This window comes from Typopeltis vanoorti, chromosome 23 (genome assembly GCF_054136105.1).
Source record: "Typopeltis vanoorti isolate ZY-2024b chromosome 23, IOZ_Tvanoo_1.0, whole genome shotgun sequence".
Taxonomy (NCBI): Eukaryota; Metazoa; Arthropoda; class Arachnida; order Uropygi; family Thelyphonidae; genus Typopeltis; species Typopeltis vanoorti.
The window spans coordinates 73,625,038-73,651,689 of NC_143571.1; the positions used below are offsets into that span (position 1 = coordinate 73,625,038).

The following is a 26,652-nucleotide window of genomic DNA, read 5'->3' on the forward strand; positions in this document are numbered from 1 at the left end:
CTTTCCATTCTGAATCTACATCATTCCATTTGTATATAGCATAAACATATGGTGACATTGACTTATTCCCCTTGGTGGTCATTTCATTCTTGAAACAATATCAATTGATGATACAAGTGATTCTTTGAAAATTTTCAGACAACTGGTATCTCATATCAGGAGTCTGAAAAACATGTTAGGTGGCTGTTTGCTTTGTATTTCCTTATTTTGTGTTCAACATAATTTGAATGTTTTCTCTTTATATATAATATCTCCCTGTGTATCCTGTACTGAACTACCATGTAGAACAGTTAATCAACATTCTTTTTGGGGAAAAAAAAAAAAAAAACTTTGAGGCAATAGTAGGAACTGGAGTATTAGAGCTATATCACAGTTTCATCATCATCATCAAATTCCTGCCATGTACCCTCAAGGGGTGTACAGGATATGACAGTACTACATGAAAAATTTACATCATTGCTAACTTCCTATCTATAATTTTCCTCCAAATCAGTCTGTTACATGTCAAGACTCCAACATTATCAGATCTTATATTTCTATCATCTAAGGCACTTTGTACTGTATCAATCCACCTATATCTTGGACTTCCTTTGGGTTATTTTCCTGCCATTCTGTTTAAGTGACCATACCACCTGAGATTAGCTCTGCTAATGCATTCCTGGATGCTGACAATGTCAAGTTCTTTCCTAATATCCTCGTTTTTAATATGATATTGCCATTGATGCCATCTGTTCATGCCTCTAATCTTTCTCAGGACTCTCATATCTGCGGTCTCTAGTCTTTGGTCAAGTGTTTTACTTCTAACCCAGCTCTCAGATCCATAAGTTAAAACTGGTTTGACCACTGTCTAGTATTTAGCTAATTTAGTGTTCCGACTAATTTCTCTCTTATTCCATATGAATTTATTCAACTGACTTCCTACCATATCAGCTTTGTTGATTCTGTTGTCTATTTCCATACCATCTTCACTAAAAATCGCGCCTGAGTAGCTAAAATGTTTTACTTGTTCTATAGGTTCTCCATCCCAATGCAGTTGATATTTTCAATGTTTCTGCCTATTTTCATTGTCTTTGTCTTTCTATTACTGACCTTCATATCATATCTATTACAACAGTTATTCAATTTAGTCAGGGAATCTTGCAGACTTGTAGTGGATTTATTTAGAAGTATAACATCTCCAATTTTGATACCACAGGTTTAATACCACTTTCCTTCATAATGTGATCTATATAGATAATGAATAACAGAGGGGATAATGTACATCCTTGTCTCACACCAGATTTAACATTAAACCATCTTCCTGTACTTCTTTCAATTCTAACTGCTGATTTATAACTCAAATAAAGACTAAGTATTGCTTGATATAATGCCCCATTGACACCATATAACTGCAGCATATTAAATAGCTTCTCTCTTGGCACCTTGTCATATGTCTTTCTCAGATCTACAAAACTTAAATAGAGATGTTTGTTATATTCCCATGATTTCTCGACTATTTGTCGTAAAGTGAAGATCTGATCCTGACAGCCTCTATTTGGCCTGAATCCAGCTTGTTCTTCACCAAGCTTTTCTTCCACAATTCTTCTCAAGTATACCTGCATAGATCTTGCCAGGAACACTCAGTAGGGAAATACCTCTGTAATTCTCACATTCAGTATTATTTCCCTTTTTATATATGGGTACTTTGAGAGCTCTACTCCAATCATCGGGAATTCATCCCTCTGTCCAGGCTTTCTGAACTATGCAGTGCAGCATAGTTCAGAAATGTAAGACTTTTATACCACCATACTTCAGCATTTCTGGTCGAATATCATCTACTCCTGCTGCCTTTCCACATTTCAAGCCTTTGATGGCTTTTTCTACTTCAAGTATGGATAAGCATTCCTGACTTTATACCTGTTGAGTGTTTTTTACCACTGTGCTATCACTGCTTGTTTCATTTAGCAATTTTTTGAAGTAATTACTCCATACTTCAAGGATATCTTTTTCTTCAGTTTTCATGTCACCTTTATCATCTCTAACTCCTTTTGCAGCACTCTTTCCTTGATTTCTAAACTTCTTCAACAACCTCCAGAATATTTTGCCACCTTCTTGATATTTATTTTCTATGTTCTTGCCAAAGTCCTCCCATGATTTTTGTTTAGCACAGTTTTATGCTTTGGTTTATATGCCCCTTAATTTTATGTTTCTTTAGAATCACTATAGTTCATATGGAAATATTTCAAACATTCAGGAATGTAGCTTAATAGTGTCAATATTTATTTTATTTGTATAAAATATATTAAGTGTCAGTTGTTGTGAGAATGCAGTTGCCTGATTCTTTCTTCTTTTCTGATGTCATCTCCTATCAGTGTTTGGTTCTGTTTCAGACTGTTAATGCAATTTCTAATGTGTGTATGTTTTCAGTATCTAGTTTTTGCAATCATTATGTTGAGAAATGGAAGCGCCAAATGTGAGTAAATTTGATTTTTGCAAGTTTCTTTTTTTTTCCTTTTCCTATATCATTTCCAGACCTTATGGTACATTAGTGCTATCTGTGAACTAGAAAATGAGAAAAGCAAAGGATTTTTATTTAACAGTTGGTTAAGAACACATGAAGTAGACAGGCTGTTGCATGGAATACAGGTACATATAAGGAATAGGAGAGTGACTGATGCCAGTTGCAGAACTGCACACATGGCTGTACCAATAGAAATAGCTTATGACATAAACAGATCATCTGCAGGACAGCAGTAAGAGTGATTCCATGAGATGGAGAAGATCATCGATTAATCAAATTGCCCTGTTCAGAATATTATGAATCATTTTTAGGAAGATGTTTAGCATGCCACCCCAAACGTAAGATTTTTAAGATCAGATAGATTTGGATTTATGTAACACGATGTGCTTGTGCCATGAAAGATTTGGGTTGAATATCAGCCTGAGATGATACCTTATGCCTCTCCCCATGGCAGAACATTTTATGATTCTTTGAATCCAAGACATAATGATTCACCAAAAAATGTGTATATTTGTGCTGCTATTTGAATGGATGTTCAGAAAATTAATAAGAAACGATTTATCAAAAGACAATCTATCGAACAACAATTTACCAAAAGGCAATTTATTGGGAGGGAAAAAAATTAATCAAAAGGTAATCATCAAAAACTAACAATTCATTGAAAAATCACAATTTGCTGAAACAAACTACAAATCATTGCATGAACAGTTCATTGAAAAATGAATTATAAGATGTGAAGTATATTTAACGTAAAAGAACGGAAGTTTTTAATGGATTATTTGTGATGTAATTGAAGCTTAACACGATGTTCCATTGTTCCATTTATATATGTTATGTAGATTTGTGGCAAATTTTTTTAAATTTGAGGGATATTCCTTTCAGTCAGTATTGCATTTTGTATTTTGTGTGTTTTACACCAGCGGCGGCTTGTTAAGGGCTGCATTGAATGCAGCTCCAGCATTGAGTATATTTGCCAGTACTACTCGCTAATATACTCAACGCTGGAGCTGCATTCAATGCAGCCCTTATGGACGAACCACCACTGGTCCATATTTCCATACGGCTAAATAGAGAATACATAATCAGTATATCTTAATCAAATAGAAGGTTTGAGAGTGGCAGTATCAAGTGCATGTTTTTCAAAATGCTCCATATTGGCCAGAGGAAATTGCACCATTGGCACCAGAAAAAACAGCTAGAGCTTTAAAGAAATATAATCTCTGCATTGCTTGCAAGCCTCATTTGAAGCTAGCTTCCTTTCTCTTCTCTACTAAGGATCTGCTTCATCCTTCCTCTCTCTCTCTCTGTTCCAGGTGTTTATAAAGTTCCTTGTTCTTGCAACTTATCTTGTTATGGTCAGACTGGAAGATCTGCTAACATCTGCCTAAATGAACACAAAAAATACATCTACTGCCACAACTATGGTCAGTGAGGTCTAGCGGACCATACTTTGGATACTTTGCACAGAATCAGATGGAAGAGAACTATTATGCCATGTCTCAGTAAATACAAACTTGACTCATTTTAGAATCAATACCAAATTAAAAAAAAAAAAAAAAAGCCTAGTCTTAATAAATATGATTGCTTTAAACTTCCTAAGATTTGGAAAACTCTAATACCTAGGCCTTTCTTCTGCTTATTGTTTCTTGTGTGTTTTTGTGTGTATTATTACAATTTTAACATTGTATTCCTGAAGATGTCGCTGTCACAGACAAAATATTCAAACGATTAAATTTGCTGTTTACTTATTTCTCTTTGTGCTACAATTATTCCATTAAATTGTATTATGAGTGTACATCAGCACAAAAAGCCTCAATATATATTTACTTCAGCATTCAGAAGAACTTAGTAATGAAAACCTCCTTAACTTAAATAAACAGTTCATATAAAGAGGCAGATGCAAAAGATTGTAAAGCAAGCAAAAACATGCAGGAGAAGGAAAGCATAACTATAAAAGAATTTGTATAACTGAGAGGAGACCTCCACATATCCTTCTTGTGGTGCACCCTGCTAAGTATCTGCCTGGATACTGAACGAACGAGGATGGGCTGGAAATTTGGGATTTAGCTGACCAAATTGTATTTTTATTGGCTTAAACCACAAATAAAATTATGAAATAACACGACAAAATTTCATGCCAACTGGGGCATCGCACGGTTAAATCCCCTACTCAACATCACCAGAATTCAAGATCGGTACTATCAACATAAAAAGCCTGAACAGCACAGAAATGGAGCTGGTAGAGGAATTGGATAAGTATTAGATTGATATAATAGGAGTGACAAACAAAAAAGACAAAGACTGGTGAGATCTTTCTAAGCAATAAATACAAAATGTTATATTCAGGCAATAACAATCAGGAAAAAGAAAGAGTAGCTATAGTATTCAACACTAAATATGAGGCTAATCTTTTTGAATGGCAAGCCATATCAAGTAGAGTGATGTGGGCAAATATGAGAATGGGGAACTGGACAATGAGACGTATTTGTGCCTATGGTCCCACAGAAGGTTCTACTAAGGTAGAAGTGGAGGAATTTTTTGATGCTTTAGAAAAAAGCAACTGACACAATGAAAAAGGAAAAGTTGGTCCTTGTTGGGGATCTAAATAGCAGAGTAGGAAATGATTATCAGACATACAAAAATGTATTGGAAAAATTTGGAGAAAAGAGCCAAGCTAATAATACTGGCAAATACTTGTTGGATTTCTGCTCAGGGCATGACTGGTTATTACTACCACCATGTTCCAACATTAGGGAAATACCTCTGAATTCTCACCATTCAGTTTTATTTCCCTTTTTATATATGGGCACTATTAGAACTCTACTCTAATCATCGGTAATTCGTCCCTCTGTCCAGGCTTTCTGAACTATGCAGTGCAGCTACTGTGACTTTTATACCACCATACTTCAGCATTTCTGGTCGAATATCATCCACTCCTGCTGCCTTTCCACATTTCAAGTCTTTGATGGCTTTTTCTACTTCAAGTATGGAAATGTATTACTGACTGTATGCCTGTTGAGTGTTTTTTACCACTGTGCTATCACTGCTTCTCTCCCAAAATATATGTCATTTTAAAAAAATAACTTGTGTATTTTGAATGTTTTCTGTTGCTTGCATGTCATCTCTCCTGTTCATCTGCCATTGTTTTAGCACTAGTCAGAATTCAGGAACTTACTGTATAGCTACTTATGTGTGTAGACCTAAGTGTTTTATTTTATTGAGAGTTTATGTTGATGTGGAATGCTTTGACCCACAGTATTTGTTGATAGGGACACACAAAAAATTGATCTCCTCCACATAGAGGATGATTCAAGACAATTGTTAGAACTGAAAACCTGTGTGAAAATGGTCATGTGTTACTGATAAAATGTATGAGTTTTTTCTTTGTGCCTCTTAGATTAACAAACACTTATATTAGTGTTTATTAGACTAAGTCAGCAAAAGTTGGTCGATTGGTAGAGCCTCTGCTACTAATGGCTCACTTAAAGTTAAGCAAGTTTGAGCACGGTTGATGGTTGGAAGGAGATCATTCGTTTGATGCTGTTGGCACACTCTCCGTCGATGAGTCTTTGGGCTCCCTGGAGGTGTTGCATAATAATAACACTAATATAAGTAATGACATATCAGCTTGCTTCTACATTGGTAGTTAAACAGAGTAAAATTTATCGATAGTGTTAACAGAAGTTTTTAAATTGATCCATAATTAAGCATGCAACTATGATATATCCTGTGACTTAGGTTAACACCTGACTAGCAACTTATTTGCCTGATTGGTGAGCTAGCATAAAATTTTTAAATACCTGGTAATTGGGTCAGGACTTGATTAGAAATTAATGCAGGAGTTATTAGTAAGATATTTTTGTTGTGCTAATCTCATTGTCTTATTTTGGGGTGCAGTATTAGATGATGATTTCTAAAGATTGAATTCTTGTCATATGCACTTTTTTTTTTTTTTTCAAGTTTAAAAAAATCATCTAAAATATAAATTTCATTTTTACTTCACACACAGAGCTTCAAGACCACATTAACAGGATAGATAATATAATTAAAGAAATATATAATGAACAGTCTCTTCAGAAGGTAAGTGTTTTAATTTCATTATACATCTGGAAAAAAAATTGCTGTTTTCAAGATTTCAACAGAATACAGCTAATTTTCCACTTTCCTTTAGTTAGCAAACTCCATTAGTAAACTTGCTCATTGGGATTAAAACATTAAAAGAAAAACAAATTCTAGCCAGAAGCCCGAATACAACAAATATGTGACAGTGTGCCATATAAGTTGACAGTATTATTTATTTATTTGTTATTGCATAGTCCTCAAACTGCATGAAGTCAAAGACTCCTCATGGGAAGCCTGCACTAGTCATTATTATTATTATTATATTATTATTATTATTATTATTATTATTATTGTTCCGGGCAACTCCAAGGAGTTGACAGACTCATCGAGGGAGGCCCTAACATCATGTCAAGAACAACTATTCGACATTGACACAGTATCTATCATACCTTGCCTTGAACTCATTCACGGTCGTAGCACCCACAACAGACTCTGGAAGCTTATTCCACTCATTCACCACTCTCCAAGTAAAAAACCTAGCTCTAACACTCTTGCCCAGCTTCCATGCATGGCCCCTAGTCCTCCCACCACCAGTCATATTTTCAAAAATATCTTCTGGATCAATCTTTGAATGTCTCAATCATATCACTCCTTCTTCGCCTATCATCCAATCTCTGCAACCCACAAATCTTCAACCTATTCTCATAAGGTTCATTCCACAGACCTTCTATCATCTTGGTCACTCGTCTCTGGATCCTCTCCACTTCCTCCCCATCACGAAGAAACCCTAGTGCCCATAACTGGGCACAGTAGTTCAGATGGGGTCTTATCAAGGCTCGATACAGAGGAACAACAACTTGTTTGTCTCTGCATGTTAAAGTATTTTTCAGAAGCCAAGTGATTTGATGAGCTGATTTAGTCACTTTTGCAATGTGCCCCCTAAACTTCAATTCCCTATCCACCAACACTCCCAAATCCCTGGCCTCATCAATCTCCTGGAGTACGGTTCCACCAATGCGATATACTGCTGCTATTCTTTTCACCCCAAAGTGCATAACCTTACACTTTGCTACATTAAATTGACATCCATTTTTCCTAACCCAGTCCTCCAAACTAACCAAATCATCCTGTAACATTTTGACATCCTGTGCACTCACAATTGCTCTACCCAACTTTGCATCATCAGCAAACAAGTGAACACTTCCTCTCAAATCCTTTCCTATATCATTTCCATTTTATCTCCTTTCAAATCATTCGTACCTGCCACAACAATCATTTCTTTCGCCTTTCCCTTTTGCTCTCTAATAGACTCAGTTACATCCTTTATGGTCGCACCAGGTTGGTACGATTTTGTCAAATCCTCTACTAACACACCTCGTACTAATGAGTCTCCATACAGCACTCTATCCTTCATTTTGTTCATGTTCACACTCATACGCCTATTTTTCCTGTCATACTTTTTATTATTGGCTGGTTCATTCAGTCGACTTTTGCTCATACGCTCCAGCTGCTGTTTTGCCCTTTGTATCGCACCATTCAACAACGCGATCTCACTCATTGCATCTATCTCATCTTTTTTATTCTCTGTAAAACCATTAATACTATCATTCACACTTTCTACATTCACACTCTCACAATTCTCTGGTACAACCTCGCCGTTTCTTGTCATATCCCTATTTTCTTCATTCTGAAGTTTGACAAAAATATCACACTCACGATCCGAAATACACTTCAATTCCTCATTCTCCCTACATTTTCTACACACATTCACTCCTTTATTATCATCTAACCACACTCTGACCACACTCCGCAAAGCGTACATTTTGCAGATAGTACACTGAATCATCTCCTTTACATTACCGTTCTTGAAAGAAGATGGCAAACCATCATTACTGGCCGCCATTTTCCTTTGTACTGGTGCCATACTAGTAACATATTTTATCAAATTATAAATTATATACACCACAAACACACAAACAGACGCACTAACAAAGCAAGGCAAACAAAACTACGCAATATTAAAGTAAATTTATCAACGATAACTGAAAATAACACTTATCTTATCAGGAGCTTTCACGAACACTACACACTACCAATCCCTCTAGCGGCGACTTCCCGACATAGATTATGTTATAAAACACTTTAGTACACTAACTACACTAATAAAACTACTATAATATACTAAAATTACACAATTAAATCTAACAAAATATTAATAAATCAACAAAAATCACAAATCTTTCAGGAGCTCTCCCACAGTACGTTCTTTCACCAGCTAGCCTCGACACCAGACCTCAATTATTATTGATACAATTCCTTTCATGCCTCTCCTTAAAGTCATCCATGGACAAAGTGCACATAACTACCTCTGGAAACCCATTGCACTCATTTGACTTCTCTTCATACAAAAAAAATCTAGCTTACACCCTTGCTTGCCAACTCTTACACTTCCATAGGTCTGTTGTTTGCTCCCACTAGTCATATTTTTTATGTGGCTCCCACCCACAAAAGATTTTTATGTAAACCTATAGTACTTTTGTGTTGTGGATATGCTAAGGATTTTTTATATTTTTTTTAAATTTATTTTTTACATAGTGTGTAAACCCTGCTTTAGAGACCAAACATGAAACTTTTTCAAGCCACACTCCAATAAGCAGATCAGTGGTTTCATACTGAATGATGAAATTCATCTCTCACTAAAAGACAATCATATAAACATCCATGCCTACAGCTTCTTGGTTGAAGAGCAGATATGCTAGCCACTTGGCCAACAGGTCAATATAGTGAAAAAATTTTTAACATCCATTCTGTAAAACCCTTTTAGTAACTTATATGTTTCTGTGATATCCCTTCTTTTTTGCCTATCATCTAAATTTTGCAACCCATAGACTGTCCTTACGTTTTGTGGGTTACAGTAGTCTATCCCTATGAGGATAGGCTGTCGAGCTTAATAGATGATTCCCATCTATTAAGAGTATTCCCATCTATTAATAGATTCCCATCTATTAAGAGAATACAAAGAGTATTCCCACAGACACAGTCACTATTTTGGTCAATTGCATCTGAATCCTGTTTATCACTTCATTATCACTTTCTTGCATTACATTTATGTAATACTGTACTTTTTTCATCCCACAGTGCATAATGTTATACTTTGACACATCGAAATGGAAACCATTATTCTTGCTGAAACTGTTGAGATTATTCTGCAAGATCTGTGTATCATCTTAATTAACTATTACTTTCCTCAATTTTGCATTGTCAGCGAGCAACTGGAAATCCCCCCTTCCTCCCCTCCAAATCATTCCTAGTATCATTAATATGCAAACAATAGCTACAGAACAAGTTCAGAGCCCTATGGCACACCTCCATCTGTCCACCCATCACCCTCTCATCCATGTTATCAGCTTTATGTTCATTTTCATTTGTTCAACTTACATAATAGAATTCATGCAACATCCTGCAGAGTCTAGCAATATCATAGTGTAGCCATTACTCTTATTTAGTCAGGGGAATAAAGAGGAATAGTAATGACCAGTTCAGTGAGGCTCACCATGAAAGTGCATGTAAAGGCAATTGTAGAAACAGAACATATTTGAGAAAGTGATAGGAGGAAGTCTATGGGATGGGAATCATCTATTAAGCAGATTACCATCTTCTTAGAGAGGTTTTGGATGCATCACTCTGAATGTGTCCTCAATGTGAGGCACCTGTTTGTGTGTGGAGGGAACTTCCCAGAGATGATATATTAGTTCTTTTCATTCTTTCTCTATGCTTTTCTTCCCATATTTCACTGTACTTCTCCTGAGTCCTTTTTACTATCCTATCTTCCAGACCACCATCACTGAGATCCAATCCCTTGTTGTCTATTTGCCATACAGTGTGACCCATGGACATTCAAAAAGGGGATGGAGGGATCCTGGTAGGCTTGCACTACTCTGGCCTTTGCAAGTTGGGCCTGGTGGGCTTGTCTGCAGGGTTTAGCAGTGCTGCAGTAAGTCTCCTTCCTGTAGTACCAATATAGTGTGCAGGTTAGCCCTGCACACCAGCTTGCTAGAGTGGATGTCTATGTGCGACTCCATGGTAGGTGAGGAGCTCTGATGCTGAATCAAACTCCTCATGAGAAGGAATGATTTTTCATTCTCTTGTTTATCAGGGAACCCTCAACAAGTTCAAATCAGGTTCATAAAAGATAGAATCATTAACAGAAAACAAAAGGAAGAAATGGAAAAACATCAGAAACTGTAACAAATACACCACTCTTCTTAATCTAACATTGAACAGGAGAACATCCAATTGGGAAAATGTCACTTCTCTTCATCGAGAAGGATTTGGAAGGGTTGGCAGATCTCCAAAATCTGTAAAGAAATTGCATTCAGGAGATTCAGCTCTGATGCTGAATCAAACTCCTCATGAGAAGGAATGATTTTTCATTCTCTTGTTTATCAGGGAACCCTCAACAAGTTCAAATCAGGTTCATAAAAGATAGAATCATTAACAGAAAACAAAAGGAAGAAATGGAAAAACATCAGAAACTGTAACAAATACACCACTCTTCTTAATCTAACATTGAACAGGAGAACATCCAATTGGGAAAATGTCACTTCTCTTCATCGAGAAGGATTTGGAAGGGTTGGCAGATCTCCAAAATCTGTAAAGAAATTGCATTCAGGAGATATCCTTATTGAAGCAGCAACCATGACTCAGTCGGAAAAATTATTCCTCCTCGATGTTCCCATCAAGGAGGAATAATTTTACAGTCATAAGAAAAATCATAAGAGTTTACAATCATAAGAAGAATCCTCATACATAGGGATGGACACTTGGTTCCGACCAAGAACATCGTCTTTACCTTCAACAAACCAAAAGTTGAGATAACCAGAGCAGGTTATCTGAACTCTCCAGTAAGGCTCTGTATCCCAAACCCTTTACATGGCTTTAAATATCAGAAATGATCATTCTTAAGAACTGCCTGTCATGGCTCTGCCATCTCTGCCCAATGTGGCAGTAAAGATCGTAAGAATAAAGACTATAAGAGAAAAAAACACAGAAATGTACTAACTGTGAGTAAGACTACCCAGCATACTTCTGAGCCATGCCTGAGCCATTTTTTTTTAATCTCCAAAAGGAGATTAAAAAAAAATGATAATGATAATAAAAATTAAAAACAGAGCACATTGCCTATCAAGAGGCAAAGAGGCAGCATACAACAACAACATCTGCTAAACCCTCTTGCAAGGCAACTGTAAAGAACTGTCATTAGAGATGTTGACATGTATATCAACTATTTGCACTTAATACCAATGTAAAAGCAGTTGTTACTATTCTCATTTGGAATTCTAATACCAGTATGCTGCTCTTAAATAACTATCACATCCCTGAGTGATATGACATACTTGTGTCTCTTAGAGTGAATCAAAGAGAAAAATTAATATGGACTCACTCCTAAAGACATGCCAGAAACAGTCCTACTACATGAAATCCTCTTATTAAAAAAATAATGGTGCACCATAGAGGTTCAAAGACATGCCTTCAGACCCTTTAACCACCTCACCAGCCATTATGGATCAAATACGCATCCTCATATGCTTCGTATCCATCATATATTTCAATGTAATATCAATGGTATTATAAGTTTAATATGCACTTCGCATCCATGATAACTTTGACGTCTATAGACGTCTTGGCCAGTAGCGTGTTAATAGATAGTCCATCAGTAGATAAAATGGATACCTGTCCCTTCCCCACAGGAAGATAAAACAGTTAATATGCAGAGTGCCCTAGAGGAAGTAGAATTTGATGATGTCTTGGTAAATTTCCATAAGAAGAAAAAATGGTGGACTCTTGGCCATCCATAAATCTCAAAAAAGAAAAAATCATATACTAATGAAAAAAAAATTTTTCAACTTTGGAATCCAGATGATACCACCAAAAAGAAATAATGAAAACAACCCTTCAATCAATATGCTTGTGCCTTGGAAACACCTGAAGCCGAGAGATGATCCAACATTACAAAATGTTACCATCATTCTTAAGGACAGGACAGAGGATGGACCAGCCCATAGGAGATTCACCAACCTTGTTACCAACCAATTCCCCTTCCAGCAACTCCCACTTAATAACAACATAAAAGCAGTTGCTTCCAAACTCTCAGTTGGAATTCTAATAACAGTATGCTGCTGCTGTTAAACTTTTTATTATATATTCATAATCCTGATGACTTGCACCAGATATTAATATTTATCGCATTTGTCCTGCTATAGGCTATTGTATCTATTCTTTTCTCCTAATTTTACAGGTTCCATCCTCAGGCCTATATATTTGATGTTTTACTATGCTACATACATTAAAAGCAAGTTTTCTTTTTGATGTATATTGTTAACAAAGTGTGTGTGTGTGTGTGTGTGTGTGTGTACACATACACACACATAGTAATATATATTACTGTATTAAAAATGCTAGTGACCACTCAATCACCAACTCACTCACACACAACACACATTCACAACCTTGAATCTGATATTGGGTCAAATCTTTTCTGATATTAAATACAAAATATCTGCACAGGCAGAAGTTAACATATTTCGGTCAGTCTCAAACAGACAACAGAAAATTTGGCAGCTCTTGTTCTGGCAAGCCAAAACATGTATCTTCCATATTAATCGAGTGATTGAGTTAATATAAGTTCTCTCTAAAAGGAAACAGCAGCAACAGATTGCTTTGCACTTAATCACATAAGAAAATGACAACTCATACCTGTGTCTTCAACTACTTCACTGTAAGCATATTAAATTTCTGTTTAAAGGCAGACATTAAAAACATGAATAGTGTATCTCATAAGCTTCAACTAATTAGTCACTGTAATGGAATACAGCTATTTTAGAACAATCCTGTGCTTTGACTTGACAGCTGTCAGTTCAATAAACACAGAAAATAGCTTTCTATCTGATCTTCAAGTTAAAAATCCGAACAGTGAAGATACATTAAATTCTCAACAGAAACTTCAATAATAAGGAATCCACAAGAATCAACTATTATGCATTCCTTATATTATTTTCTTTATTTCTTAAAGGGAATAATTCATAACTCTTCTTTTTCTATCCATTCCATTTTTGTGCCCTCTCTATATATATTAAAAGAATATATATTCTCTTTATCATGTCTCCGTCAACTGTTTATTCCACACCACAGTAGAGCATGCACTATATTCCGTGATTTGCGATTGCATGAATGACATCATAGCAGCCGAGTATCCCAAAATACAAAGGGAAGTTTTTTGTAATCACAGTCTGAATATGTTTGTTGGCAGTGCAATGAAATTTCTTTCCCTCATGATGACTATTTCATGCACTCAGTATAAAAAAACATTTACAAGAATTTTAATTGCAATGATGTAGGGGGGTACATACATCTCATCATCACTTCTTATTGTTGTTGCTGCTAAATTGAAAATCTTATTCCACTGGTGATGAAAACCATGAGGTGTGGATAGGCTTAATGACTTTGCTGGTCAACTAATAGCAAAACTACAAGTACTGGTACTGTATTTTTCTTATATCAGAATATCATTTTAACAAACATAATTATCAAGATAATGATATTTGTACACAGCTTTTATTCCAGTTTTCATCAACTAAACTAACAACAATATCTTTCATAAATGAAATCATGTAATGATATTTAAATATCTTTACACTTCATATCCATCCCTCCTGCTTTACATATTTCTCATGATGACCTTCATTATCATATTGCAGTTACCATGATGATATTCGACCAGAAATGCTAAAGTATGGTGGTATAAAAGTCTTACAGTGGCTGCACTTCATAGTTCAGAAAGCCTGGACACAGGGACGAATTCCTGATGATTGGAGTAGAGCTCTCATAGTACCCATATATAAAAAGGGAAATAAAAGTGAATGTGAGAATTACAGAGGTATTTCCCTACTGAGTGTTCCTGGCAAGACTTATGCAAACATACTTGAGAAACGGTTGAGAAGGATTGTGGAAGAGAAGTTTGGTGAAGAACAAGCTGGATTCAGGCCAGATATGGGCTGTCAGGATCAGATCTTCACTTTATGACAAATAGTTGAGAAAGCATGGGAATATAACAATGATCTGTATTTAAGTTTTGTCGATCTGGAAAAGGCATATGACAAGGTGCGAAGAGAGAAGCTATTCAATATGCTATATAGATATATGGTGTCAATGGGTCATTATATCAAGCAATACTTAGTCTTTATTTCAGTTGTAAGTCAGCAGTTAGAATTGAAGGAAGTACAGGAAGATGGTTTAATGTTAAATGTGGTGTGAGACAAGGATGTACATTATCCCCTCTGTTATTCATTATCTATATACATCACATTTTGAAGGAAAGTGGTATTAAACATATCAGAATTTGAGATGTTAATGTCAGCGCTTTGCTTTATGTGGACGATATTATACTTCTGAATAAATCCGCTACAAGTTTACTAGATTCCCTGACTAAATTGAATAACTGTTGTAATAGATATGGTATGAAGGTCAGCAATAAAAAGACAAAGACAATGAAAATAGGTAGAATCGTTGAAAATGTCAACTGCGTTGTGAACAGAGAACATGTGGAACAAGTGAAACATTTCAGCTACTTAGGCACGCTTTTTAGTGAAGATGGTAAGTTAAATATGGAAATAGACAACAGAATCAACAAAGCTGGTAGTAGGAAGTCAACTGAATAAATTTATATGGAATGAGAGAGATATTAGTCAGGATATTAACTTATTAACTTAAAATCAAGATATTGACTTATGGATCTGAGCGCTGGGTCAGAAGTAAAACACTTGACCAAAGACTAGAGACCGCAGATATGAGAGTCCTGAGAAAGATTAGAGGCCTGAATAGATGGCATCAATGGCAATATCATATTAAAAACGAGGATATTAGGAAAGAACTTGACATTGTCAGCATCCAGGAATGCATTAGCAGAGCTAATCTCAGGTGGTATAGTCACTTGAACAGAATGGGCGAGGAAAGATTAGCAAAACAAGTGTTCTCTGCCAGGTTGGCAGGAAAATGACTCAGAGGAAGACCAATATATAGGTTGATTGATACGGTACAATGTGCCTTAGACGACAAAAATATGAGATCTGATAATGTTGGCGTCTTGACAAGTAACAGACTGATTTGGAGGAAAATTGTAGATAGGAAATTAGTAATGATGTAGATTTTTCATGTAGTACTATCATATCCTGTACACCTCTTGAGGGTACATGTCAGGAATTTGATGATGATGATGATGATGATGGTTTGAGAGCTGGGTTAGAAGTAAAACACAAGACTAGAGACTTGAGATATGAGAGTTCTGAAAAGATTAGAGGCCTGCACAGATGGTATCAATGGCAATATCGTATTAAAAACGGGGATATTAGGAAAGAACTTGACATTATTAGCATCCAGAGCTAATCTCAGGTAGTCTTACTTAAACAGAATAGGAGAGGAAAGATTAGCAAAACAAGTGTTCTCTGCAAGGTTTGCAGGAAAAAAGACCCAGAGGAAGACCAAGATATAGGTGGAGTGATACAGTAAAAAGTGCCTTAGAAGATAGAAATATAAAATCTGATAATGTTGGAGTCTTGACAGATAACAGATTGATTTGGAGGAAAATTGTAGATAGGAAGCTAGTAATGATATAAATTTTTCATGTAGTGCTATCATATCCTGTACATCTCTTGACAGTACATAGCAGAAATTTGTTGATGATGATATATATCAATTATATATAATTGATAAAAATCGGAGGGGATAATCTTTAGCCCACCCATGATACCAACATACTATAGGTTTACTAATAACCTTTCGTAAGTGGGAATCACATAAATACACACACACACACACAGAGGTGGTGGTGGGGGGGGAATTCTGATGAACACCTAGAACAAAAATTATTTTAAAGCAACTGATATAACCACAAGAAAGAACATATCTTAAAATCCTTTAACCCTCACGTTTCATCAGATTTTAATCATTTGTTCTTTTCTTTCTTGTGGTTATATCAGTTGCTTTAATATAATTTTTTGTTCTGTGTTTATCAGAACTTTCCAGATCCCCCCCCCATATATATACAGGGATGTCCTATAACTCCTGAAATATTGCTGCAATAATTCATAAAAATCAGTAAAATTGGTATATTAGAGTGCAGTTTGCATAAAAGTGAATTGCAAGGAGGGGGGATTTTTTTTTTTTGCAGAGAAAAGAGTTGGTTCAAATTTTCACCAATACAGGGTGCTGTACCACATCTCTCATTTGCAAATGAGAGTTCTATAAAATGCACGGTGTATACTGCTGGCAGCTTGCAATGAATGCATGTGAATTCCCGTGGATAAGGCATTGTTAGTGAAGTTGTTTTATGTAAGTGGGGAACGGTAAGTGGAAGTTTTACGAAAGTTTCAAACACAGAAAAGAATGAAGAAAGGTCGAGGTCCTATCACTCTTGCCAGACTACAGTCTCTAATACAACATTTTGAAGAAACTGGAAATTTGTTAGATTGCTCTTGCACTGGCAGACCAGTGTTATCCGAAGCTCATACCAGTGTTGTGGTATCCGAGATGAATGCCCTAGCAGCACAATCAATAAGCGGTGCACATGAAGCTGCAAGAATCGCAGTCATAGCGAAAATGTCCATATTCTGCATCCTTCATGGTTTGTTAAACTCGTATCCATACAAGCTGCAATCTCTTCACCAGCTGTTATCAAGTGATACCACTAAGAGGAAGGAATTTGCAACGTGGGCTTGTGCCTGCAGAAACTTTGAACAATTACTGTAGAATGGGTTTCCTGCATATGATTAAATAAATTTTCAATGCTATTCTGACTGTTATGCTGTTTTTGCTCTGTATTGGTAAAAATTTGAACTAAATTTTTTAATATCATATTATAATATCTCCCTGCCAAAAAAATCCCCCCTCCCTCCTTGCAATTTGCTTTCATGCAAACCACACTCTAATATACCAATTTTTCTGATGTTTATGAATTTTTTAAATTTTGGGACTTATGGGACACCCTATATCAGTGTTTCTCAATGTGGGGCATACACCCCACAAGGAAGCAATTAGAAAATGATTTTGCAATCGTCACCTCATCACTGATATACTCAAAACACTCACCATTGTTGCCAGGTGGGGGAGGGGCATCAAAATCTTTGAGGCGTTGAGGTCTGGCATGATCCAAAAATTGTTGGGAAATACTGCCCTATATGCATGTGTGTGTGTGTATATACAGGGTGTTTCAAAAAGAATGACCCGATTTCAAATAATCAAATATGAGAACACAAAACGCCTTCTGTTGACTAGATGCCATCTTCTCATTAACTAAGTGTAGCGGCTATTTGGGTGCTAGTAGTGGCATCTAACAGTTGTCATATCAAACTCTGGGCCGGGGCGTTCACAAGTTACAAGTCTCATTCATTTGTGGTTTGTGGTTGCAGAGATATACAATTTTCAAATTGGGACATTCTTTTTGAAACACCCTGTATATATACGAGGCGGTATCAAAAGGTTTCGAGACTAGCTCTGTTTACGAGAAATTACTTTATATATCTACATTTACACACTATCACCTTCAAAATATTCCCCTTGCATATCAGTAAGGGGACTCCCAGTTCTTGCCACTTCTGGAATGTGTCCTGGAAGTCTTCTTTTCACAGCATGTCAAGCACCTTTTGTGATTCACACTGGAGCTCTGCAGTGGTGTCAAAACGGTGACTTTTTAGATGGATCTTCATCTTTGGGAGAGCCAAATCTGGTGAGTAGGGTGGGTGCGGAAGCGAGATCATGTTGTTTCTGGCAAGAAACCCACGTGTGAGGAGAGCTCGGTAACAGGGTGCATGGTCATTGTCGAGCATCCAGTTTTTCGTGCGCCACAGATCTGGTCGCTTTCGCCAAATGTCCTCCCTTAAATGCCTTAAAACCTGGCAGTAGAACTCGCTATTGACGGTCTGGCCCCTGAGGATGAATTCTCGATGCACAATGCCACGAATGTCGAAAAAGATGATGAGAATGCACTTGGTTGAGCTGCGGACCTGCCTCGCCTTTTTCAGTCGTGGAGATGATGGGCTCTTCCACTGTGAAGAATGTTGCTTCGTCTCAGGGTCGTACCCGTATACCCAAGTTTCATCACTTGTAATGAACCTCGACATGAAGGATGGGTCATCCACGGCATGCTGACAGAGTTCTTGGCAGACTTCGACGCGGTCTTCTTTTTGCTCCTGGGTCAGCAGCCTGGGGATAAACTTGGCAGCAACACGGCGCATGTTCAAATCACACATGAGGATTGCCTGGACTGTTCCATATGACACGCTGGCAATGGCAGCAATGTTGTGGAGTGTTCTCTGACGATCCTCATGCACAAGTTGCCGAATGGTTTCGACATTTTGGGGGTTGAGCTCATTGAAGGTCTTCCTGATTTCTCATCGTTTTCTAGTGATGTTCTTCTGCTCTTGAAGCACGCAGGCCACTCAAAACACCTCGAACGACTCATTGCAACTTGCCGAATCATGTCAAACGTCTCTGTGGCAGATTTACCAAGTTTCATGCAGAATTTCACGTTTGCTGTTTGTTCTAACTTGCTGTCCATGATGAAATCGCAGATGTGGTAATGCAGGTGGTCAGAATAGCATCAGTTGCACAGCTGCTGATGTACATAGAACGATGTCTTTGGCACGCTGACTTATGAAGGTAGGTGCTCTCTGTGACTGTGCGTGCAGCCTTGTGCTGCCATCTGTTGGTGCGTTACAAACCTAGTCTCGAAATGTTTTGATACCACCTCGTGTATATATATATATATATATATATATTGTTTAATTTCATTTCTTCCACTTATTGTTTGAGTGTTTTTGTGTGTGTTATTAATTTTGACATTGTTTTCTTGAAAATGTCTGTGACAGAGATGAAATATTGAAACAATTAAACCTGCTGTTTAATTATTTCTCTTTGTGCTGTAGTTATTTTATTAAAATATTGTATTATTAGTGTAAACAGCACCTAAGCATAATATGCATAAATATGCATAATTAATTCAAGCTTTAATCTATACGGCTGAACTATATGGAATAATTTTCACTAAGATACATATAATTGCATCACTACTGTTAAATTGTGAATAAAGAATTTTATGGTTATTAATACTTCATTCATGATTTAACATGAATTCCATATCCTGAACTAATTTTGCTCCTAAGTAAATTCTAATTTAAATACTTACTGTTATTTTTTTATTGAAATAAAAAAAATTGTAATTTTTTTGTTATTTATTCTGTATAAATTCTTTATATAACTTGTAAATGTATCCCAAGTGAACTATAATATATGCATTTTATTTGTTGTTACGGAAAGTGAAAGTAATTCTAATGGACTCTGCTAATGTGATTTGATTGATTGCTATCAGAAAACTAAGTTATTTTTAGATAGCACGTGCCTTAGCGTTGGGGAACTGTCTAACGATCACATGAGAATTTTCATTGTAAACTGAACGAGTGGAAAAAAAAACAAGTTTGGGCGGGAAAAAGGAAGGAGAGAGGTGATATAGGAAGAAGGAACCAGGAAGGTAGATAGGTAGTGAGACGTGACCTAACCTGAGATCGAATGTCACAACAAAGATTTGGAAGCTTGTTCCGATTTTAATGAATCTTACTTCGAACTCATATTTATTTATAGTTTCCTGTCACCATGTAAAGGAATTTACTTGAGTGAAAGGATAATAATATGATCGAGATTCATCGTAAGACAAGTTATTACGAGCAAGAAAATACCTTTTCCAGTCTTAACAAATAAGTTATTCAGCTTAGGGATACTATAAGTTTTGTGGTGCCTATAGTGGAAGATTATCGAGTGTCTAGAAGTGGACTGAACCTTTTAAGAACTATTTTAATCCTCTGATAGATACTGAAGTTGCCAGTTAAGTGTTGATAAAATTGAAGTATATGATTATTCTATGAGACTGAAAAGAATTAAATTTCAAGAGCTTAGCTGAATATTGATGTTGTTTAAAGTGAAACTAAGTTGAAATCATAACAGATGAGAATTGTGAAAGCCTTAAACATAAGTTCTAGCAATAAATGATATACTTAGCTGAGTAGAATCTAATTTCTTTATAGAATGCATAAATTGTTTTCTAATTGTATTGATCTTAATAGAGTTCTTGTTTCTTATGTAAGAATAATTTTGTGAGAGAATTAAATATCTTGTTTAACTTGATTCTTATGCTTGCCTAATTTCAGTTTCATTGCACCGCTGATTAAAATACAAATCTTGCCAGAAACCCTATGTATAAGTAAGAAAATTTCAGCCTATAGTAAGTTCACGTTGTTGTTGTGCTATTTGATGCTTGATTCCTTCACAATAATTGTGTGAATCCAAACATAGAATGCTGCAGCATAATAATAATTTTCTTTATGTTTGAATGTGGGGTCAACCAACAGCTAGCAAATATAAGATTGGATGAAAGACAGACACAACTTCCAAAGATACATAATATACTCAGATTCATAAAGTTCTCCACAGACAATAAGATATCTAAAGCTATAAAGTCATCCAGGGTGTTTCATCTCCCTAATCCAACATGTTCTCCCAATTATTGAAGCTACACTTCTGTTGGATTCCAAGCCACATTGGGATTAAAGGAAATGAGGCTGCAAATACTATATCTAGGTCAGCCCATTTTTCAAGCTTTCCATCTGTCTGATCCATAAACCAATTACAGGCAGATCATAAGACAGACTTTTATCCCAGTGGCAGTCATGCAGTCATCATGGAATAAAGAGACCAGTAATAAGCTCTATCAAATCAAGCCTGATATCAAACTGTGGAAGTTTAGTCTACATAGGGACCATGAAAAGAAAGTTGTTCTTGCTCTGCTCCACATAGTCATCTATCACACTCCTTCTTGTTGAGGGGTGATGACATACTTATTTCCATGTTGTGTGATGACTGGCTAACCATCATTCATTTTTGACTGCCCTAATATCACCAAAGAGTGCAATCATTATTTTAGTCACATTCATAATCTGCTTAGTCCTACACACTCAGGCAGATTTTAACGGATTTGGGAAGTGTCACCACGGCTTCTAAATTAAATTTTTACAGAGCATCATTGCTTAGTATCTTATATAAATTATTTAAGTATTAGTTTTATTACTTTAAGTTATTATATATATGCTTTTAAAACTTTTTATGAAATTTTCTACACTTTTTATACTCCTTTTTACATATGTTTTCTTCACATCTTTTGCATTTGCTTTTCTAGACTTTTTTTATCTGTTTATGCTTTTAGATAATTTTTAGACCTATACATGCCTTATTTATTACATTGTGTATCAGCACAGCATGATACCTGTTCTTGCACCATTAAACCCAAAACAAACAAACCCCAAATGATGTGAGAACAGCATTTTGAGATTTGGCAGATTTTGGATATATGAAATTGAGCACAGCAGAAGTAGAGTTTGACTGAAAAAGAATACTAAGTTTTTTGGAGGCTGAGGAGGCTATGAATATTATGTGTTAGTACCAGAATAATCCATATGTAGAAGCCAAACCATGAGGAGAAAACTGATCTTGATTAGTGATATGAACATTTACATAAGTACAATGGAGTGAAGTAAGATCTTTCTTGTAGGAAATAAGATGGCTATGGTTTGATTGCATCGAAATTCACTAGATTATCTTCGCTCCATTCCCACTTGAGTTATTTTTTAGTTAGTTATTTTTAATTTTTATGGTGCAAAGACATCAAAGGTCATACTACACCAGGACACAGGTTACAGCAGTACATATGGTAAATGGTTAGTAGGAAAATCACAAACATCTGTGCTCCTGCATGGATTTGAACCCACAGCCTCCTGTCTGGAGAGCAAATACACTAACCACTCAGCCAACCAGGCCAGCACCCACTTGAGAATGATGAGATCAGTGTTTTAGACATTTGTTATGGATCTTCAAGATCCATAACTAACTAAGCTTGAATCATTTGAGTAAAACATTTCTCAAAATGAAAAGGAATGGACAGTATTCTCATCATCAAAACTGTGATATAGAAGTGTGTGTGTGTGTGTGTGTGTGTTAGAGAGAGTGAGAGAGATAACACAATATTCCCTATGGTATTCCAGCATTCATAAAGAAATTTGATATGGGGACAACTGTCTGCTATGACAAGCATGAAAAACCAGAGTGGAAAGTGGCAATTCATTCACAAATGTCAGGAGGCAAACCATAATATGGCAGCTTGGCAAGAAAGCATTTTTGCAGACAATCAAATAAATGGAAATATCAGTAGTGACCACTGAATTTCTCCAAACCTTTTCCACATCTTATGATTAAAGGTGAGATCTGCTGTAGAACTAGAATGGTGGAATCCATATTGGTGATCACTAAATAACTACAGAGTCACCAGGTAGATATGAAGCTGGATGTTTCCATCATTTTGGAGAGTATTGAGGTGATGGTAATAGGCAATGGTTTGATGGCTAATGTTTTAGGAATAGGTCCTAGACAATGAGACCTATTGGTGCCTATAGTTCCCACATCAAATTTTAATAAGGAAGAAGCAGAGGAATTTTTCAAGGCATTTGAGAAGGCAGCTGACACAAAGAAAAGGTTGTTCCTTGTTGGAGATCTAAATAGCACTGTAGGAAATGATTACCATGTATACAGCAAAATGTTTTTGGAAAATTCGGAAAAAAAAAAAAAGAGCAAAGCTAATAATAGTAGTAAGTAACTGCTGAATTTCTGTTTGGGACATGGACTAGTCATTGCTAACACCAGGTTCCAACATAAAGATGTACACAAATTCACATGAAGAGAACACAAAAGAAATAGAACATTATCAAATATGTTATTTTTGATAATATCTTCATGCTGGTTCAGAATACAAAAGTATATGGAGGATTTGAAATAGGCAATGAATCACCATTTAGTTCTGAGCAGAATAAATTTGAAATTGAACATGTAAGAGAGTTTTGAAAAGGGTCAAAGTTGATCAATTTTCGGAGGTGAACTGTACCTAAATATATCTCCAATACCTAAATATACAAGAAAAAGAAAAAACAGTTTTAAAACAAGAACCAAACCTTGGAGAATCACTGACAGACCCTGATGAAAACATTGAATGATTCAGCTAGAGATTGATATAGTGAAGTTGTCTGCTAAGATCAAAAAATAAATAAATAAAAACTACATGGTGCACTTGAGAAGTTAAAGAGGCACTCAAGGAAAAGAAGAAAGTATATCAAAGTTCTTGGCAAGTTAGGTAAGTCAGCATATGCTCTGAAAGCATACTTAGAAAAATGTAAGAAAATAATTCACTGTGTAAAACTAGCTAAAGAGAAGATGTTGGGAAGAAAGTAAGAAGTAAATATCAAGAGGGTGGCAAAATATCTTGGACTGTTATTGAAAAAGCTTAGAAATGGAGGAAAGAGCATTATAATAGCAATTGGAATAATACCTTCCAGCAAGAATGCCCTCTAGTTGGAAGCCATCCTTGCTTGAAGTTGAGAATGAATGAATGCAATCAATCAAGAAAGGGAGTGAAAGATAGGTTTTTTTTATGAATGTGGCATGATTGGAATTATTTACCTTTTTGGAATGGTAAATGCAATTCACCATTCCAAAAAGGTAAGTAATTACATATACATCTACAAAATAGATCTACAAAACTTAAATATGGTGGTTGGTGTAAGTGATGCAAGTACCTACGTACCTCAATAATGAATCCCTGAAAGTCTAGCAATAATATGTGTATATTTGTGTGCACAGTTCATCTCTGAAACAGCTTCATTTGGATTCTTTTAAAAACTTATCTGCATATTTAGCTTTTCAGTATAATGGTCAGTTTTGTCCTGCTTAAAACTAAATATTGGTTACTTCATATTTTAAATTAATAAGACCTTTTTTTTTATGCAGCTTCTTTCTGTGTGAATCTGTGCACATCTTTATGTTAGAGTAGTGTGTTAGTGATAGTAAAGGTTTATAATTTAGTTTCACATTTACTAAAATTGGTTTTAGTTTAGTAAATGTTTAGCAGGAAGAAAAAAAACTTAAACATTTAATATTGTGGCACCATTACTCAAAGTGTCACATTTAAGGATGAATTAAAAGTTAACTCCTTTTATCCATATAAAGCAGTTTCAGGAATTAGTCCCATGTTATAATATCTGTTTGTTTCTCATAGATATGTCAAAACTGTATTGCTTTTGAAATATGTTTTGACTTTAAATGTTGAGAAATACAGTTATTGCTATTAATTTAGTTATTTTATTTTATATTTTAGGTCCCATATAGACTTCATGCTGTTTTAGTGCATGAAGGTCAAGCGGCATCAGGCCATTATTGGGCCTATGTATATAGTCCTCAAAGAGGCTTGTGGCTTAAATTTAATGATGTCACAGTCACAGAAGCATCTTGGTCAGAGCTTCAAAAAGAATCTATGGGAGGACATCATTATGCTTCAGCTTATTGTCTTATGTATGTTGATAAAAGACATCAAAAGCTGTTTGAAGGTCAGTTTGATATCTTTTTCAAATCTTTATAATATTTTAGTAAATGATTCAATGAATTATAGTTTTTTTTTTTTTTCCCCACTCATGTTATAGTACTTGACAACAGTTATCATTAATTACAATATTAAGTGAAAAAGGAAGACATTAGAAGCAAATACTTATTAAGTAATGGTTCCATTTCACATCTGAAAATTACATACATCTATCATTCAACATTCCATATCTCTGTTGGTTTCAGTAGAACCCTTTGGTTGGAAACACCTGGGTTCTAATCCAGTCTGTCATGTGAAGAATCTTTATCAGCATTTTTCAACCAAAGGTGAGTTAGGCCAGTCTCATATGGAGATGGGTGGAAGCTTCTTCTGAAATTTAGTTTTTCGATTCCCTCAAAACAGGCAAACCAACCCAGTGATCTCATTTTAGACAAATTATGAACTCTACAACCGTGTTAGAAATCATCATCATCAAATTCCTAACATGTACCCTCAAAGGGTATACAGGATATGATAGCACTACATGAAAAATTCACATTATCACTAACTTCCAATCTACAATTTTCCTCCAAATCAATCTGTTACCTGTCAAGACTCCAACATCATCAGATCTTATATTTCTATCTTCGAAGCCATCGTTCCCAACTGGTGGTACGCGTACCCCGTGAAATTGCTGAGATCCATTACCATATCATGTCATCCAATACCAATCGCAGTCATCCAATACTATATCATGCATTTGATCAATGATTTCTGGTGTTGTTACACTTTTGGGACATCCTTCACATGGATCATATTCAAGGCTGATATGGCCACGTTTAAACTCGACAGCCCATTTCTTAATTGTTGAAAATGAAAGAGAAGAGCGACCATAAACTTTTATGAATTTCGAATGAATTTCTTTTGCCATTAAACCTTCTTATACAAAGAATTTTTATAACCACACGATACTCAATTTTATCCATTTCAAGGGATACAGACAACTCTTTTGCTTCAGACAGCTGTATAAAACAAACTACTTGATAGAATGACTTGCAATTTCGCATGGATGCTTATGACAGATGTACCAACTTAGAAAAAAAAAATAAAAAAAATCGTGCCAATACTGTTGCCATCTATTATCGAGGCCAAAAACTTTTCAGACCACCCTAGTAATGCCACTTCACCATACAACTGTAGCGTTTTGAATTGCTTCTCTCTTGGCACCTTGTCATGCTTTTTTTAGATCTACAAAACTTAAATACAGATCTTTGTTATATTCCCATGATTTCTCAACTATTTGTCATAAAGTGAAAATCTGATCCTGACAGCCTCTATTTGGCCTGAATCTAGTTTCTTCTTCACCAAGCTTTTCTTCCACAATTCTTCTCAACTGGTTCTTAAGTATACTTGCATAAATCTTACCAGGAATACTCAGTAGAGAAATACCTCTGTCATTCTCACATTTAGTTTTATTTCCCAGGCCCTTGATGGCTTTTTCTGTTTCAAGTATTGATATGTATTCCTGATTGCATGTCTGATCAGTGTTTTTTACCACTGTGTTGTCATCGATTGTTTCATTTAGCAATTT

The 26,652-nt window shown here is 35.8% G+C and overlaps 1 protein-coding gene across 1 annotated transcript in view; it reads left to right on the top strand.

Moving 5' to 3' along the window:
- The window catches only part of LOC150093978 (ubiquitin carboxyl-terminal hydrolase 25-like), a 551,531-nt gene that overhangs the window by 397,114 nt on the left and 127,765 nt on the right, over positions 1-26,652 (top strand). The window contains exons 15-16 of the mRNA XM_090413163.1: positions 6,510-6,580; positions 24,861-25,089. Coding sequence (XP_090269289.1) covers positions 6,510-6,580; positions 24,861-25,089 — 300 coding nt within the window. The remainder of the gene's footprint in view (positions 1-6,509; positions 6,581-24,860; positions 25,090-26,652) is intronic.